This window comes from Micropterus dolomieu, linkage group LG23 (genome assembly GCF_021292245.1).
Source record: "Micropterus dolomieu isolate WLL.071019.BEF.003 ecotype Adirondacks linkage group LG23, ASM2129224v1, whole genome shotgun sequence".
NCBI classification, from domain to species: Eukaryota; Metazoa; Chordata; class Actinopteri; order Centrarchiformes; family Centrarchidae; genus Micropterus; species Micropterus dolomieu.
In genome coordinates this window covers 32,820,975-32,840,048 of record NC_060172.1, presented here as the reverse complement: position 1 = coordinate 32,840,048, position 19,074 = coordinate 32,820,975, and the positions used below count along the sequence as shown (strand labels likewise).

Below are 19,074 nucleotides of genomic sequence, written 5' to 3'. Positions count from 1 at the left end.
CACTTTAGGCCCCTTAGTGCCAATTGGGCATGGTTTAAATGCCACGGCCTACCTGAGCATTGTTTCTGACCATGTCCATCCCTTTATGGCCACCATGTACCCATCCTCTGATGGCTACTTCCAGCAGGATAACGCACCATGTCACAAAGCTCCAATCATTTCAAATTGGTTTCTTGAACATGACAATGAGTTCACTGTACTAAAATGGCCCCCACAGTCACCAGATCTCAACCCAATAGACCATCTTTGAGATGTGGTGGAACGGGAGCTTCGTGCCCTGGATGTGCATCCCACAAATCTCCATCAACTGCAAGATGCTATCCTATCAATATGGGCCAACATTTCTAAAGAATGCTTTCAGCACCTTGTTGAATCAATGCCACGTAGAATTAAGGCAGTTCTGAAGGCGAAAGGGGGTCAAACACAGTATTAGTATGGTGTTCCTAATAATCCTTTAGGTGAGTGTATATGGTTAAATATATGGTTTAAGAAATTCTGATTATTTGTGCATGGTGCATGTAAGCAGTAAAGGTCACTCAATGCATCGCCATAATGTTATGTGTATGTAAACTTTGCTATTGTGACAAAGATAAATACTGCACATGCTCTCACACAATGTGCAATGACAACAGGACCTTTCACACAATGAACAACTCAACTATAGACTTACATGTCCCTCTGTATTTCCATAGTCAGTGTAAAGGATGAATTCAGACAGAAAAGTATTCAGTATGCATCCCAAGTCACATTTCAGCTGGAGAAGGAAACGGTCCAGCATTGGAGATGTGTATCACAGGTGGAAAAGCATATGCATGTACATAAACATAAATCTTGTGCTTGAACACACGTGCACACTTCTACAGCTACAAACACACACACTGCTGACCCTCCTGGCCTCACACTATCTCTGTTCCCCAATTAAGCAGACACTTCCAGCCTCCTCTTCTCTCTCATAGTGTATCCAGCTGATGAGTGGCTGGTAGTTTTGCAGCTTGAGGACAGAGACGTCACTTTTTTCTCTTCAAGAGTCCCACCGCTGTGTCTCTCCTTTAATTATACTGGAAGGAACAGCAATCGCACAGTTATCAGATGATGAGGTCTGCCTTGGTCTCCAGCCCTGAGCCCTCTTTGTGAACGAGAAGCTGTACATGTGTGTGTGTGTGTGTGTGTGTGTGTGTGAGTGTGTGCGGGTGACTGGAGCATAGCTATTGTTTTGTAGGAAAGGTGGGAACACAGCTAATTTTTGCTCCGGGCCCCCTGGTCTGTGTCAGAATAACCCTTAAATAACAGGATACCTTGGCATTTTGAAAATAAATTATACAGGATGCTCAGTTTTATGAGGTGGAAATATTTGCACTACATGTTGTCTGTCGGATGTTTCTGTTCATTTAATTGTATCTGTGGGCAGTACTTGGTTAGTTTGTTTTTAACGTGTGCTGTTAAATATTCATGAACTGTATATGCATCCTTTTACATGTTAGAGGCAAAGGGTGAAAGTAAATGTATTTTCTGCACGTGTTACAGCTGTGGATATGCGATGTTACTGGTGTGACTAAATAATACAGTAATAGGAAGGAGATTTCTGTGAAGGTGAAAGCTTAACTAATGTACAGAACATGTTGTCTATCATATGGGATGACTGGTTGGGAATGTGTGTGCAACAAAACAAGAGGGAAGGTAGTCCATCTGTGAGCTGGAAAGTTCAAATCTTAATTTGATGTAAACAAGTGTACTGTATTGTTGGGACATGAAAAGATAATGTGTTCTGAACAGATATGAACAACATCTGAATGTTTGTATCACTACTGACATGCAACATGATGGACACACTTCTTAGTCATACCTCAGCAGATTGAAAAACACACACAATACATGCACTGCTACCTCAGTAGAACTCACTCTTTACAGCAAGGTCTTTGATGTCCACTGAAGATAAAGTCTGTTTTTAAATCATAAAAAAGGAGTTCCTTGTAACTTCAGATCTTGTCTCATAATCATCACAATCTGATTGTTCCTCAGAATCAAAGTAATCCAGGTGATTGTTGTGTGCACAGTGTGAACAGGAACTGCTCGCAGCCAAAGCAGCAGGACTTCCCATAATGCAGATTTGACCAAATGTAAACGAATGTTCTGTAGGCTAAAACAGAAGCTGTTGATAGTTCAGTCATCCGACCTTCAGGAAGTTCATCCTCATGTAGCTGACGCTTTTATCCAAAGCGACTTACAATTGCTTTATATATCAGAGGTTGCACGCCTGTGGAGCAACAAGGGGTTAAATGTCTTGCTCAGGGACACATTGGTGGATGTGTCGCAGTGGGAGTCGAACCCGGGTCTCTCACAGCAGAGGGATGTGTCTTATCCACTATACCACCACCACCAACATCCTCAAAAAACTTTTATCACTTTCACCAGATTAGTTTCGCAGTACAGGATAACGTTTGACTGATGTTACACAGCTGACCCACTCTCATGGTCTGAAATTAAAGCCTGGCGCATCGGTGACTTGACACGCATCAGGGCCTCCTCTGAGCAACTGCTACCTCCAGTTTTTAAAGAAAAATCCTGAAATTGAATTGAATTGAAATATGGGCCAGTGCAGTTGTGATTGTCCCACTGTTAAAAGCCCCTTTTGTATTTCCACTATTTATTTCCACTCCGACCATTAAGAGTTGCACAGTTTCGAAAGTAAGGTTCATGCTTTATAATATGATTAATTCATGTTCATGGTTATTATATCATGTTATTTTGTGAGCAGCCGTAGGGCCATAGCCATACTATTAGGGGTAGAGAACAATTTAACACAGACAGTACCTAAGTAAGTGTTAAGTACTAGGTAGGTCGACCTGGAGTCACTTGCCATTTTGCAGAGACAGGTGTTTATGCACATCTGACACCACCTGCGAAGGAAGAAAGCAAAGCTTATTGATTAGGCAAACAAACAACTACACTAATCTGTCTGCGAGAAATAACTCTGGAACTGTATTTTCTGAGACTAGATGACCCTTTCCATCAGCCTGAAAGCTCTTTGATATATTGGCAAACATGAGACTGCTACATGCAGACATTCATCTACATCTATGATGCTAACTCCTGATAGGAGTATATATCCATATTTTATCCTACTTTGATGACAGAAGAAGCACCGATACAAAGTCAGATCTAGTGATATTTGGGACATGCAGTCCCAAGAGTTGGCTCAGTAGTTTATCTCTATGAGAGAGCACGGCGTCCCGTTCCCCCCCCCAGCCTCCAGAGAGAGGACTCAGTTGTTCTCCGTGGGGACTTCTTTGTGACACTGAACTCTTTCTGACTGCTGATCATCCAGATTATATCATATTTCCCCCTTCTTTCCTCTCGTCTCTTCTCTCTCGTTCTTTAATAAAGCTGTTGTAGAGTTAGATGTTTTCCGAAGCTTCTTCTTTACGTATTACGTTTACGTACGTAACATTATGCTCAGATGTATTTCAAATTAGGATGCGGAAAGAAACTTTGCAACGTCTTACCTCTGACATTCTCATTTCCCAGCTATTTCTCTACCTCACTCGCAGTTTACTCAAAGTGGCTGATACTGCTCTCAGAGGAAGTGACTGTCCCACTCCACCCATCTTTTTAGTATGAAAGACTCTAGTTAAGGTCACTCTCATCAAAGGCTGCTTGGCTTCTGCTTTATCTACAGTGAGGCCTGTAAACAGGCTCAATCTGAAGTGTTTCCTGTAATTAGGAGATTTGCACATACAGAAATACACACGCAGCAAACTCTTTTCATCAAGGGGAAGAACTGGCTCTGTTGTGCCTCCATAGCACTCAGAAGAACGCCTACCAACTCATGTGTACAAAATACACTGGATCTGACGTTCATGCGCTCAACTGTCAAGTTAGACAGTTTCATATGATTTTTTCAACACTGACATCATGCCCTATCCATACATTTGCTCTGTACTGGGTCCTTAACATTATAACTGGAGCAACATGTTTGACACTGTGCTTTTTCAAACTGAATCCAACACCTACTGATGCATGAACAATATGTGGCTGATTTAGTTGTTTTCCAGTGAAATAGCCTAATTTAATTGTCGCTCTCAGTGACATTATGTGCTAACCTTATTGTTTTGCTACAAGGAAATAGTTTATAGTGGAATTCTGTGTAATATCCTGGCCTGTTAAATAGAACTGCTTTGAACACATTGGGCCAGTCTGGGTGTGGCTATCCTGATGTGACTCAAATCTCTCCCCATTTTTGCAGGCAGATTTGTGCATGTTGAAGAAACCAGATGGTTAATTGTGGTAAACTATTTAAACTATTCTTAATGGTCAGAACATGACAAACACTTGATGCCACAAACATCAGGTAGAACATTCAAAACTATTAAGATACATTCTTTTTTCAACAATAAAATCTTTTTTCTCTTTTACCCAACAGAATAAAAATCTTACTAGAAAGTGGTAATTTGTGCAAATTTGTTTGAGATTCAAATGAATTAAATCAAACATTTACTGAACATTTGTTACATTGTTATAGAGGAAAATTATATTGTGATAATTATCATTATTCTTTTATTGCCCAGCCATAATTTATTTATTTCAAGTTAAATATGCTGCAGAGCAGCTGTTGGCTGGATTAACTGAGAATGGGCCAATATTACTTTACACTGATAACATATTATGAAATGATATATAAATATTAAATCTAAAACTGTTAGAAACGCAAATATTTGGGAACCACTGCTTTAAGCCTACTATCATGTTTCCAAATATCAAAGTGCATGCTCACCTGTAAAGGCAGAAAGATGAATAAAAGCACCTAACCATGAAACACCTTGTTAAATCAGACTTAGTGAAATCACCCCATTACCGCCAGTGAGACCCATCCAGACTTCATTACTCCCTTCATTCTCTTCATAGCGAACAAACTCACTCCCATCTGCCCTCCCATCAGTCACCATGGAATATTTAAAGCCAGTCATCATGAAGCATGCAGAGTGTATTTCAGACCTGCCACAGTGGGAGAGATTAAGCCTCACTGACCAAATTAAGAGTGAAGAGTGAATGTTATGAATGTGATCCCCGTTGCCTTGTTCGTTTCTCTATTTATCCCTCCATTTTCCATGTCGTACATTCATTCATCTTTTCCTCCAGTGGGGTGCACTCTCATCAGAATCAGGGAGGATTTCTGTCAGGAAATCTTCTTAAAGCAGCACTTTTTATGATACACCCGCTTGATCAGGCTAAATCATGAAGAGCGGCCCATCCACACTAATGAGGAGCTGAAGATTTGGCCCATTTCCGTTGATGAAATGTTGGAGTCTGGGTGATCCCCGCAGGGAAGTCTTGTGTGCATGCTGCAGGTCACAAATTGCAGGTTTAGAACAAAATAATGCTCGACTCATCAGCAGCAACTGAACCTCTTAAATCCGTCTGACCCCACAAAGACACATTTTGGGAAATATGCTTATTTGCTTTCTTGACAGAAGTTAGATTAAACTATTGATTGATATAATGATATAGTCTGCAGCATAATAATAATAATAATAAAAATAATAATAATAATTTATTTGCACAGCACTTTTCAATAGGTAATAAAGCAATCAATGTAAAACATAGACAAATCAAATCAAAATTTAATATCAAAAATAGTGGTGTGCAATGAAGAATATTAGAAACATAGAACAAGTCAATGTAAAATTAATGGGAAAATAAATGACGCATCACATAGTGATTTAAAATCAATAAATAAACATAAACATGTCAATATAAAAATACATTTTATTTTATACGCACCACAGCTTTTTTGTAGAAATGTGTCTTAAGAAGTGAAATGAAAGCGGGGAGGGAGAGTGTAGGGGCCCTGACAACAAAGGCTGTGTCTCCTTTGTTTTTTAGCCTTCACCTAGGAATGGCTAGCAACGCCCTACCACTGGATCTCAGTCTGCGTCTTGGCTCATAGGGGGATCAAAGCTCAGAGATATATGAAGGTGCCAGCCAATGCCAGGCTGTAAACATAATCAGAAGAATTTTAAAATCAATCCTAAAAGAAACATGCAGCCAGTTAAAGGATGCTAAAGCTGCTGCATTTTTGACTGATTTGAGGCGATGAATTGATTTCTGGCCGAGACAGGTGTATATTTATATATATCTTAAAGGACAAAAACATAACTGGACAACTTTCTTTACGTGGGGTTCAAAACACAAGTCCTGGTCAAAAACCATCCTCAGACTTCTGGCTGAGGACTTAGCATATGTTGCTAGTTCACCTAAGTTTGCCATGATTTGAATTCTATTCGCTGAGGGACAGTGACATCAAATTTTGACATCCAGTGTTTTATTTCAGCAAGGTAAGGGCTGCAATGTTAGACTGCTCACCAGGTCTGATTGGGATATAGATTACCGGTGGAGCTGTACATCGTATTTTCACATGATATTACAGAGGGGGAGCATGTAGATAGATAACCCCACATAAAACCACAGTTTGTTATTCTTACACTTTTTTTGTTTTTTGTACAGAATACATTAACCAGATATGGTGTATTAATTAGTGAGCTTTTGAGGTGCTGTTTGGTGGATTGCGTTACCTTGTGACAGAGGCAGACGAGCTGTTTCCCATCTATTTCCAGGCTTTTAGCTAGTGAAGCTAACTGGCTGCTGGCTGTAGCTTCATAGTTAGCATATAGACATGAGAGTGCTATCGCTCTTCTCGTTTAGCTCTCAATAAGAAATAAATAGGTGTATTTCCCAAAATGTCGAACTCTTCCTGTGATTTACCGACCTAACATTGCAAGTCCAAACATTCAAACCCCCAAGCAACTCGCTGCTGCTTTAAGACTGCAGGTTGGTGATTGTGTTGTGCTGTCTTTCATAGCATCTTCTTTGTCCCAGAGATTCTTATTTTGTCAGTAAATCCATTTCTCCATCCAGGCATGCTTCTCTCTGAGACTTACAGCAGCCTCTCAGTGGCGTGTGTTACAGGCTTACTGCAATCATCAGAGAGCTGCTTCACAGTGACTCATTGCGTTTATGTTTAAGCCTCTTTCTGTCATCTCTACATGTCCACTGATCCAACCATCCATCCATCAGTCAGCACCTCTTCAGATAAGAGGACTGCCTCTCACTGCTACAGCAAATCTTCTAAAGAGCAACTGACACGATGAATCTCTTCTTGTTGTTTTTCCATCTCTTGTCCTCTTCTCCTCCTTTTCAGCACCCTTCTGTCTTCCACTGTTTATCTCTTTTTTTTCATCCATCTCCTTCCTCACCTCTGTCTATACTGTGATGTCTTCATTGGCGTGACTCTTTATTAGACACCATGCAGGAGTATAGCCTACACATTCTCCGTCTCTCTCATCGCTGTCACTTATCAGCTCCATTCGTCTCCACAGTGACAGAGAAAATGATACCTACACCTACTCTCACTAGAGATCTCTTTAGGACACAGTGCATTGTAGTTCTAATTTCAGCTGTGCCAAGAAAATGTTATGAGAATAAAATTAGATTATTAATTTAATATTGAATCTTACAGCTGGCTTTTCTTAAAACCAGGGGAAAACTAGATTGTCATCTCATTTCCAAAGCAAATCTTCTTGAGCCAAGTTTTTTTTTCTGGAATTAGACAAGTCAAGATATGTTTTAATGCTTTTTAGGATATTATATTTGCTTAAAGCAGCTATAATTGCTATTTTTATAAGAAAAATGTATCAAATGACAATGTGAAAACAATGTGAAATGTAAAAGGGGTGATGAACCTGAACAGAGAATTATCACTTGAATCTACAGCTCCCCCTTGGTTTTATGGAGCTGAATAGCAAGTTTCAGCTCATTGTTTATCTGGCTGGCGCACAGCTTCTCACCTCGTCATAGCCTTGTTTTCGGCCACAGCGGGCAGCTGTTTTCAGAGAAAAGCTCCAAAAACCCACTGTGCACTGCTCAGGACCAAACGGCAGCCACATTTAGCAGCTAGCTGCTGAACATAGTGAAGCACTAAAAAGACAGATCGTTCCCTCACGGGTTGGTAGAGACCAAAAACAGAGCTAAAAGAGAGGTGGACCTGTGGGTCTTTTAACTTACAAAATATCTTTCCACTTTTCATCAGCTCTAAACTTAGGAATCAATGTCTCCATTTTGTAATGACATTAGGCAGGCGGGGAACTCTGGGAGATGACTGATAATGCTGCTCCGTTTCCGCTAGATGTGTAAATATACGCAACTTTTTGCTAACAAGTTCACCATATCAGCTTCAAAAGTGACAACATGTCAGGTTTGTCTTCACAGCTTGTTTCTGCTGACTATAAGTGTCCAAAAAAACAAGAACAGGAGCTGGATATAAAAACTTATAGCAATAGGAGCTTTACAATTTTGTTTAAATTACACCACATCATTTTTTTTTCTTTCTATTATTATATATTCTGTTTCAGAGGATTCAGATTCAGTAAGGAGGGCACTTCTAAAATGCAGTTTCATTGTGACTTTAAACCAGTAAGGAGCTCTGCAAGTTGGTGGCCCCAAATGGCCGCAGGCCTGAGGCGACTATTTGAATACTGAGGACTTCAGCACCCAGAAGTCATGTACCGTAACATTAGTAAACCAAGTTTCTTCTTTGTAGTGTCTAGCTGGTGCAGAGGTGGTGAAGTGGTTCAGCTATCACTGTTGAGCATAGACAGAACGCTACTTCACACTGTTAGATTGGACCTTGCACTTACATTTGATTGCATCACTTCCTGTGAATGGAGAAATATTCTTGTTAGTGACAATTGTGACACCCAAAGGATGGTGCTAATTAGTAGGAACATCTTGCTTTTCCATGTTGCAGTACAGTGAAGTAGGTTAATACAGCATGCGTGGCACGTGTGTGTAGAAATATTATGTGGCTTTAAAATCTCTATTTTTGGAGTGCATGTAGTGGATGAAGAGTGTTTGTGCATGTAAGTGGGTGTCATTAGCTATATTTCCATCTTTTTGCATTAGTATTCACATGGAGGTCATGTCACTGGTTATCACACACAACGCTTACACAGAAATCCCATGCATTTTTAAAAATGTGCATACACCTGCAACATTTCTACATTGCGTGGCTTCTGATGCACAGACACACTAACACACACACATACACACTCAGCCACAGCAGCCATGTGAGACTGATCAAAAACGACTCGGGTACACCTTTACTCAGTGTTGGATTTGTTAAAGGGAATACCATTTGAGGAGAAAAGTGTGAACGACAAAGAGAAGTCCTGTCTAGGGGAGAGGCGGAAAGGTTACAGATGAGAGAGAAAGAGACCAAAGGAGATGCTATGTGAGGGGAGAGTGATGGAGAAGAAAAGAGATGGAACACAGGGGGGAAAGTCGCCCTGCTGTGTGTGTGTGTGTGTGTGTGTTTTCACCTTCCTCCTATATTCATCTTCGTTTATGCTATCTCTGAATAATTATCTCGTTATGATTGCTAGGATTGACAGAGAAGTAAAAGGGCAGATGTGCACTTTCTGTAAACTGACAACATGATCCAAAGCAAAATCATGTCTCACCAAAGGAGGGAATTGAGGGATTGGTGCATGAATTGAATGGCATTCATTTGAGGCAATGTCACAACCCTAATTTACCGGGAGCGTAAACTAACAAACACAGTCACTGTGCGCTTGAATGAATGCAGGTCATTTTCTTCACTCCTGGCACACTGAATACATTTAAAGTGGGCATCACCTAGAATATGTTTCAACAGAAAATGTGTAAATGGAAACGTGCAGAAGGTGCATTTCACGTGTGTTTCTGTGAGTAGCACAGGGGTCTTGGCTCTCTGCTGCCCTTCTCTGGCCATATAAGCACACTACATTTTACTCTGCCATTGAGCCTCCGAGTATTGAGAGACTGAATGCAGTAATCAACTAAATGCTCACGTTATTAGAGATGCTTGTATTTTGCAGTAATGAGCTGATTTCAATACCACTGCTACATTTTGTCCTTTAGTATGTCGTGTAGCATTTTTTTGACAGTTTTTCTTTCTCTTCCCTTCTGCTTCTCTTTCCTCCGCACAGGAATATGGGCCGAGATCCAGATGCCCCAAAACAATATGGCAGTGATCAAGGGTCAGATGGTGAAGCTGGAGGCCTCGTACAGCCCAGCGCCAGGCAGTGACCTGAGCACCAACACAATCATCTGGAACTTTGTCTCTAACAACACCCAGCTGGTACGGAAGTCACATGTGAAAAGTGATATTTGTGCATATTTCTTTATACGCAACATACTACAGTATCTACAGCTCAGCAATAACGTCTCTTTACTTTGCCTTCTGTGGCTCTAATAGCTGGGATTACAGTTATGAAGGATGTTTGCCTGTTCTTATACTGTTAATCTGACAAAGCCCTTCCTTTGTAAACCCTTAGAAATTAATCCAAGACAAAAAAGGCTTAAAGCTTTCATTAAAGCACTGTATTATTATTTCTTCTACTGCTTTAATACACCGTACTGTAGCAAGTGTGTGTGTGTTTTTCTGCGTTAGGAAAGATAAATGTGTTTTTACCAAATCAGATTATTTATGAAATCATTGTTGCTGTAAAACATGAAATGAAGAAGAGGGGTTTTGCGTAACAAGCCCAGCTGACCATCTACCCTCCTCAACCCTGTATTGGTTTGTTTTTTGCACATTATCTAGAGACCTGGCCGTGGCTCAGCTTTCATATCTGCCTAGGTCAGATTATTGGGCTGTACAGATGGACGACCCAAAAGAGGATCACAATCAAAAAGAAAACAGGGGAAAGAGAACTCAGGGAGCTGGGAAAGACACAGTTGATTAAAAGTGAGGCTTTTTTCCCCATCCAGCCAGCCAATGTCTCACTCTGCATTTTGAGCCAAAAAGATGAATAAAAAGAACAAACTCTCACTACATCAATGCCAAACCTAGATGCCACAAACTCTGTAGAGCGTTATGTGTACGTTACTGGGATGCACCGCCATCCGCATGGTACACAGTCCAGCAGCTAATGTGAGGTAATCCCATCTCACAAACTAACTAGTTAGTTAAAAACTGAAAAACCAGTTCAGTCTTTCCAAACTAAAATATTTTCTGAAATCTATTTTACAGAATATTGTCATCCAGTTATATTGGGAAAAGCTTTCATGAATTTTGCTTTTCCTGTATGTCATATAGGTGTTTTGTGCCTCACATCTCACCTAACTGGCGCCCATGCACTTAATAAAGTCCTTCCTTCATTCAACCTAAAGCATGAGGCTGGCGATATTATCTAGTTCTGTTTTTGCCAACAAAACCAACAAAGTCTCAGTTCGTCTCTCAATACTTTATGACTTTCCTGCTCTGCTACTGTGGCTCTCCCGTTGGTTCCTATTGAATACAGACATACACAATATACTTTCATTGGTTTAATAATTTCGCATTGTAATTTTTAGCAAACATTACCCAAAATAAATACAATAGTGCTGTTGCTTTCAGCAAACGTTTCATACATTAGGTGCCCTGCTGAGTATTTCAGGGAGCAGGACATGTATGTTTGTACTATAATGTGTTTGTTCATGGTAATGTAGGAACATGTGTGTCACCCAGTGCAACAGTAGTCTTAGAGCTCTATGGGAATAAGATATGTTAGGCCTTGATACACACACAGTTTGTAGGATTCATTTATTGTTGGTTTTGGTCTTTTAAATATTGTTGTGTGTGTTACTACAGTAACCATTCAAATTAAGAAATAGCAAATCTAACTAGTTCTGCCTGAACAATTTCTACCTTGTGTTGCAGCATCACAACGTGTCACATTGTGTCACATCCCATTTGGGGAAAATCCAACCCAAAACTGGTAATACAGTACAAGTCTTTAAAACCCTTGGTTGATAGAAATGGGAAACAAATGATTCTATGGGCAGACTTTATCAGTGGGGTCCAAATTGTGTTCCATGTTACTCATTCCACCAAATGTTTGAGAACTGCCAAATCCCTCTGATTCTTTTTACCCAGAATAACCACCAAACGCAATCATATTGACATGGATGTCAATGAAACTGCTTCCTCTGTTGTGCACAAATATGGATTTATACTTCTACTTGAACTGTGTGCTCACAAGCTTCTTTCATTTCATTTATCTTTATGTGTTCTCTTGTCCAGATCATCTCCTACACCAAAGGCTCCATCAGTGTGGGCAGCTCCCAGTTTAAGGGCCGTGTAGGTTTCACCACCAGCATGCCCTCACGCGACGTGTCACTATACATCAACAACACCCAGGAGTCCGACTCGGGACGCTACGTCTGCCAGGTCATCAGTCCAGATAATCCTGGCAACCCTGCTGAGCTCCTTCTGGACGTGAAGGGTAAGACACTGATTCTGATAAAGGAGATATTTACTTCACCTTGCCTGCAATATAGTTACACTTCTTACATTGATATCTTGACTTACAGGCATAATGTTGTATAATCTAACAAAATAAACATTTTGTAATCCTCTCGTCTCAGTCCCTCCAGCTGTTCCTCAGTGCTCTCTATCAGGGAAGCCAGTGCTGAAGGGAAATGTGACTCTGAGCTGTAGTTCCAGCTCTGGGAAGCCCATTCCTCTGTACAAGTGGAGGAAAACCAGTCCCATCTCTGAGGTCTTCTTCTCACCCATGCTCAGTGAGTGGATAATCAGTAACTCATTATTATTATTCTGTTAGAAGTAAGATGTGTGTATCTGCAACACAAGTTGAACAAGGTTTTTTTGCATTATTTTCATTCTAGAAATCTGTATGACGGTGTTTATCACATCTTAGTCTCTGCAGGAAAATGTTTATTTTAGATTTTTTTTTTTTATGTAATGTTGAATCCTGCTGCCTTATATATTTCATATATTTGGTATAATCAGTTACAAAGTTCACATTTAATTTCTTTGAATTCTTTTTTATTTTCATTTGTACAAAATTGGACTTGGTTAAATAAGCTACTCAATAAAATGAGATGCACAGACAGCATAGTGGACACAGAAAAAGCTGAGCAATATAGTTTCATTCAGTAGTAGAGTTCTTCAAATTGGATGCAGGGATGTTAGTTAAGGACTGACTGTGAACGTTTTTTGTTTTGTCTGTAGTCTTTCATCATAAGCAACAGTATAATTCTGAATAAAATGGCAAAAAAAGCATACTCATAATGCCCGAAGTCTAAAGCATCAAAGCAATGGATGCATCTACAGTCTGATTTTGTGTTGTAATGAGCAAATAGTGAGTGCAAATACACATGGAATAATGTGTATGCATACACGCTTGCCCTCCTTGTTCTATGCTGCTTTCAGATGAGAAGGCCGGCACTCTGAAGCTGAACAACCTGAGCCATAACATGTCAGGGAAGTACGTGTGCACGGCCAGCAACTCAGCCGGGTCAGAGAGCTGCTTCATCAACCTGGAGATTGTCACCTGTACGTAGCACACAAAAACACAGGCAGCCGTCAAACATAAAGAAAATTTTGATAATGATAGAAAGTGGAATTTTGTTCTTTGTTAAGCTTGTTGTTAAGCATGTTGCATGCGTTGCTTTTGTTTAACAGAAAAACCATTCGCAAAAGCAATATGTACGCTATGTAGCCGTATGTGCCTTTGTGTAATAATTGTGTGTCCCATGATTCTTCCTGCAGCCAATAATGTGGGGATGATTGTTGGTGCCACTGTGGGCTCAGTGATTGGCTTCATTTTCCTCCTTCTTATCTGCCTCGTTTTTCTGGTGAAGAGGCGGAGGGACAATGAGGACGACATGGCCAACGAAATCAAGTGAGTTGCCGCTGTCTCCAAGTAGCCCTCACCACTGGCTATGTATTGCTCTGGAATTACCTCACCCACTGATGTATGAGATCCTCCATACAGCTGTAACCATATGTTATTTCACGCCGCTTTTATGTTGTTATTTGAAAAAAAGGTGGGGGAAGTAAGATTGCTTTCGTGTTCTAGTGTGGATTGTACAGGTAAAAATAAAATATTCTTAAAAAAAGATAGTGGAAAGGTTCCAAAACATGTGTTTACATATAGGCTGTCTGATGCTTTCCTACAGTCTTATTTGGTTTCCAGTTTTTGAGGTAATTAAAAATACATTTTCCCTGGTGGCAGAACTGTTTAATGTCCAGAAAAATGCTACGACATGCTGCTTCTTACAGCAACCGTAAGGTAGAGCTCAGTGAAAAAAACTTGTCCCATATGTGGTTTAAACAGTTGGCTCTGGTTGCATTATGCAAATTTTACAGAAAGACAAAAACAACCTGTACAAGGAAAAGCCAAGAGTAATATTCAGAAAAGGAAGAAGTAAGAGACAGATTGGCCCACTCTGAAGATGTCCTTCCGAGGGCTGCAACTAGCAATTACTTTCATTATCAATTACTGTGAAGGTTATTTTCTCAATTCAATAAAAAAAAAATCTATAAAATATCAGAAAATAGTTCAAAATTGCCATTATAATTTCCAAGAATTTAAGTTCATTTAATTTCCGAGCTTAAGGTGACGTCCAACACAAGTTGGAAGCAGCAGATGTTTGGCATTTTTGCTTAAATGAATAAAACAATTATTGGATTATAAAAAGTTGCTCGTTTAATGTTTTGTAATATAATTTGTCAATCGGTTAATCTTTTGCAGCTCTAGTCCCACAAAAACAAAAATCTTCACAACCAGTAATCACAGATGGGAATTATAAGGGGCTTACATAACAACGCAACCAAACACATTAGACATAATAAAATAAGAGTGATAACAGGAGTGATTTCTTGCAACATGTAGGGTGTCATGTCCATGTGGAAAAGGATATGTAAAAAATAAAAATAAAAAGAGTTGAAGCTCGTACTAGTCAGCTGCAAGCTGAAAATAAATGCTAAAAGTGTAACAGTAACTCTGCAGCAAATATCATCCCTACTGAGGCTACACATGTAGGCATGATTTAGTCTTCCCTCCTCTTTTGTCATGTTTAAAGGGGGAGAACATAAAACAAAAGAAATAGTGTATAATAATTTTATAATCAGTAGCTTTTTTTTTTAGCTTAAGTTCCTTTTTTTTTGGACAGTGCACATTTGTTTCTTCTATATTTTAATTGCATTGCATGTTTTCTTAATGTGCAAATAAAGAAATTCTATTTATTTTCTATCATTTGTTATTTAACTGCACGCTATGTTTTTAGAACGTTTTTACCAAATTATGCTTTAAAAAAGTAAAAAAATCAGCCATCTCAGAAAGTGGTGGGGACATGTCCCCAGCGTCCCCAGTGTAAATGACCCCTATGAATTAGAGGTATTTGTACTTGACTTGAGTATTTTCTTACACTTCTCAGAGGGAGATATTGTATTTTGTATACTACATTTATCGAACAGCTTCAGTTAAATTTATTTATTTATCAGATTAATTCATAATGACAATGTAAATGTAATGTAAAATCCTGCTTTTACATTAATGCATGAGTAATAATAATCTATTGAAATAACTTATAATAGTTTAACAGTCAGAGGGGACGTTTTTCTTACTTTTACTTTTAATTTACTTTAAGTACATTTTCATGATTATACTTACTAACATTTTCAATGTAGTACTTTTACTAACTTGAGTATTTTTACAGTGAGGTATTAGCACTTTAACTTAAGTAAAGGATCTGAATGCTATTTCGTTTGTTAGCTACTGGTCACACCAGGCCAAGTCGCCTCAGACTGTAGCAGCAGGACCCCTAAATGTGTTCAGGGTGTGTCAGTTGCTATAATTTTTTTTTCTGTAAGTGGAAGAATCTGTTATTTGTTCTGTTAAATGTAGAGTCTCGCTATAAGTTCTTGTGTGTGCTGTAAACGGTAAATTGACTGTGTGTCCTGTCCACCTCCAGGGAGGACGCCCAGGCTCCCAAGCGTGTGTCTTGGGCTAAGAGTGGCATGGGTTCAGATATCTCTAAGAATGGCACGCTGTCCTCCATCGCGTCCAGCCCACACCACAAAGAGCCCTCCCACCACCACAACAACCACCACCACCTGCAGCAGTACCCCCAGCGCCCCTCCTCAGACACAGCCTCCATCATCACCGCCACGGGCAGCACGGCCGGCTACCGACCCTCCCGCAATCACGGCGCCTCCACCCCCACCCACTACAGCTACAACAACAATACCACCATGCCACGCGGACAGCCCGTCTCCTCTGAAGCCAGCACCAATGGGAGCTCCCTACCAAGACCAGAGCGCTACACCCAGCTGCCCCAGGCTCAGGCGCTGCCGCAGACATACAGCCAGCCTCAGCTGCAGCTCCAGGCCGCTCCCTCCCCACCACCGCTGCCCACCTCCACAGTCACAGCCTCCAACATCGCCCGAATGGGAGGAGTGCCCATCATGGTGCCTGCACAGAATCATGCTGGATCTCTGGTCTAATGTCTGCCAGCACTGGCAAAACAGTGCTGATGACATAAACAGTGAAATACTGTCCCTTTACACGCTCAAAAAGGGCCAGCTGCTGATTCTTTTTAAAGGGAACTATGTAATATTTAGCAAAGAATTGCAGTAGAAAAGGTCGAATTCATTTATTGACGCTTGCTTTTGCGCCAAGAAGCTTTCATGGCAAGACTTTCAGACACAGACTGTTTAGCTGCTTTAAGTATACTTAAGTCTTTTATATTCTGTATGCACTGTATACATTGCAAACTATGTATAGATTTGATTTTCATACATTTATCCAGTAACCTCTTTTCTACTTCATCAATGCATTTCTAATGTTTTTTCAAATTAAGATTTTAAATGTATTATATTTTCTTTGCTCCTGTCATACTGATTCCACAAAGTGAATAGCAAATGTCATCAGTGGGGGCATTCATGTGTTTGGAATTTTCACAGATGAAGTAAGACGAGGGTTTTGCGGGTCTGCTGTACTTCATCAATCACCTTTACTTAAAAACTACCTAAAGAAGGAATTATCAAGACCAAAACAGGTTTAAGCACATTATGTGAGTGATGTTCAGAGATGATGATGTTGCTTAAAGGGAAGTTCGTGAGGACTGGGTGTGATTTAATATCTATAAATGAGTACATCTCTGCAGCAAAGTTATAGAAAGAAAGATGTGACAACATTACACATATGATAAAGTCTCCTAATCCTTTTTTTGTGGTGGTTCAGCTTATAAATGCTCTTAGACTCAATTCTTAAAACACAGATTAGCTAAAGCTTCTTATACACAGAAGTGCAGTATGGTGACTTTGCTAATACAGTCCACACTTGAGTTGTAATAATTAAAAGTTGCCTGCTGCATTGAAATTGTAAATATGATATTTATTATTTTGCTAAATGTGTGACTAACAGCATAGTGCTGGCCCCAGCCTGTATGGAACATAATGATACAGGGAACATGTTTACCTGCAACAGTGGATACTGAACCAAAGATATACAGTATAACACATGTCTGTCAACATGCTCTCTTTATATGTTGTAGATTATTTGTGTAGGTCAGTGAGGTTTTAAATCGACATGACATGCAGTTTGATTCACTGCCAAAAGCTACAGGCTTTAGGCTTTTTATAGACCAGATTTCTTGGTAACTTGAATCAGATATGAGTTTCTCTAAACATCACTGATATGATGGTGAGTCTTGCAGGTGCCTAGTTAGTGATATTCTACCATTTTCTATTAAGAGAAGGTGAGAAAGATAAACCATTCCCCCTTAATGTTGGGAAAGTACATTTGGAAATTGGAAACAGCCTTCAGAGTATTGTCCCAAATATATGATGGCTTGATACTTTTGGCTCAAACCTAGTTTCCTTTAAAAAACTAAATATCTGGCATGTCATGATTTTAAAAAGATGGTATATTACACTGCTGTGATCTTTGTTCAGTCGGTATTTATGGATATCTGTTACAGCTGTATGCCAGAAGAGGCGCTATTCTCTGAAAGACTGCTCCACTCACAGTCACCGACCTTGTTAACAATGTCAGCTTAGTTTTTGCATTCAAAACGGCTTTACTGCAGTTTCAGAATGTATCGTTAATGATCTTAGCACATGTGCACTGATTGGTTCAAGAACAGAACATGAACTGTGGTATCAAATGGATTTTTCTTTCAAACTTAAGCAATGAAATCCATGTATTATTTAAATAGCTTTTTTCTATCTTATTCTGTCCACTTTCAAGTCACACAAATGCTTATTTAAATATCATTTGGATTTGGACGACATCATATACGTATAATGACAGTGATCATACTGTCTATTCTGCTGCATTGTAATGACACTGGAGCTTTTTTTAAAATGTGCACACGATGGCAGACTAACAACACAATTCTGAAATGAATCACGTGAAACTTGATTATGTTGAAGGGAAACATAAGAGCAGTCTTTTATAGACCATTTCTGAAAATCGCTATCTGTGTGACACAAGCTGGACAGCGAAATGTGCAAGCAAGTGGTAGCTGTAGCTTCACGCTTTGATAGTTTTGTTGAGATTGTTTTAAGTATATTAGAGAAAATGGAAAGGTTTCATGTGGGAAGTTGAAAGTAGGAGTTAAAGTGAGGATGATGCAGTCTTATGCACTCGTTTTAATTTGAATGGGTCATTTAAAAACTGTACATTATGAACATTGAAATGTTTCCAAGACAAGCCTTTATTTTTATACATTAATGTATAAAAGCACATGAGCAGAGTTTATAAATAGTAAATGTGACAGAAGTGCTCACTGTCAGTGAGTTATAAACCACAATGGATTGTATAACTACTGTGGATTAACTGGTGGCCAAACTTGTGCTTGTTTATACATTAGGCCTAAACTGTGGACATTAATGTGCAGTGTGCACTTGTATCCTCCATATTTATGTTCATGGAAAATGCTTTGTATAATATTTTCAATTAAAAGAGAAATGATCAGTTGTGTTGTGTGTGTGTGTGTGTGTGTGTGTGTGTGTGTGTGATTCCCAAAGCTACTCAGAGTAGTTACAATCACAACTGAAAGATAGTTTTTATGCTAAAGCAATTATCCTAATTAATTTCAAATACTAATGGTAGGACTGAATACATATTTTGGTAATGTATAGTAGTTGTTGCCCCTTCTTAGAGCACGTCTGATATTTAAAGTCAACCACCAGAGGGCAGCAAGTTGATTGTATTTGGGAAAGACCTGAGAAGTTGTAGAGGAAGA

The 19,074-nt window shown here is 39.5% G+C and overlaps 1 protein-coding gene across 1 annotated transcript in view; it reads left to right on the top strand.

Annotated features, from left to right (window-relative positions):
- esama (endothelial cell adhesion molecule a) overlaps window positions 1-18,803 on the top strand; it is a 56,422-nt gene extending 37,619 nt beyond the window's left edge. Inside the window, exons 2-7 of the mRNA XM_046040710.1 lie at window positions 10,020-10,171; window positions 12,098-12,299; window positions 12,442-12,597; window positions 13,250-13,372; window positions 13,589-13,721; window positions 15,796-18,803. Of these exons, the coding sequence (XP_045896666.1) occupies window positions 10,020-10,171; window positions 12,098-12,299; window positions 12,442-12,597; window positions 13,250-13,372; window positions 13,589-13,721; window positions 15,796-16,327 (1,298 nt within the window). The 3' untranslated portion in view covers window positions 16,328-18,803. The remainder of the gene's footprint in view (window positions 1-10,019; window positions 10,172-12,097; window positions 12,300-12,441; window positions 12,598-13,249; window positions 13,373-13,588; window positions 13,722-15,795) is intronic.
- The last annotated feature ends 271 nt before the right edge of the window (window positions 18,804-19,074 follow it).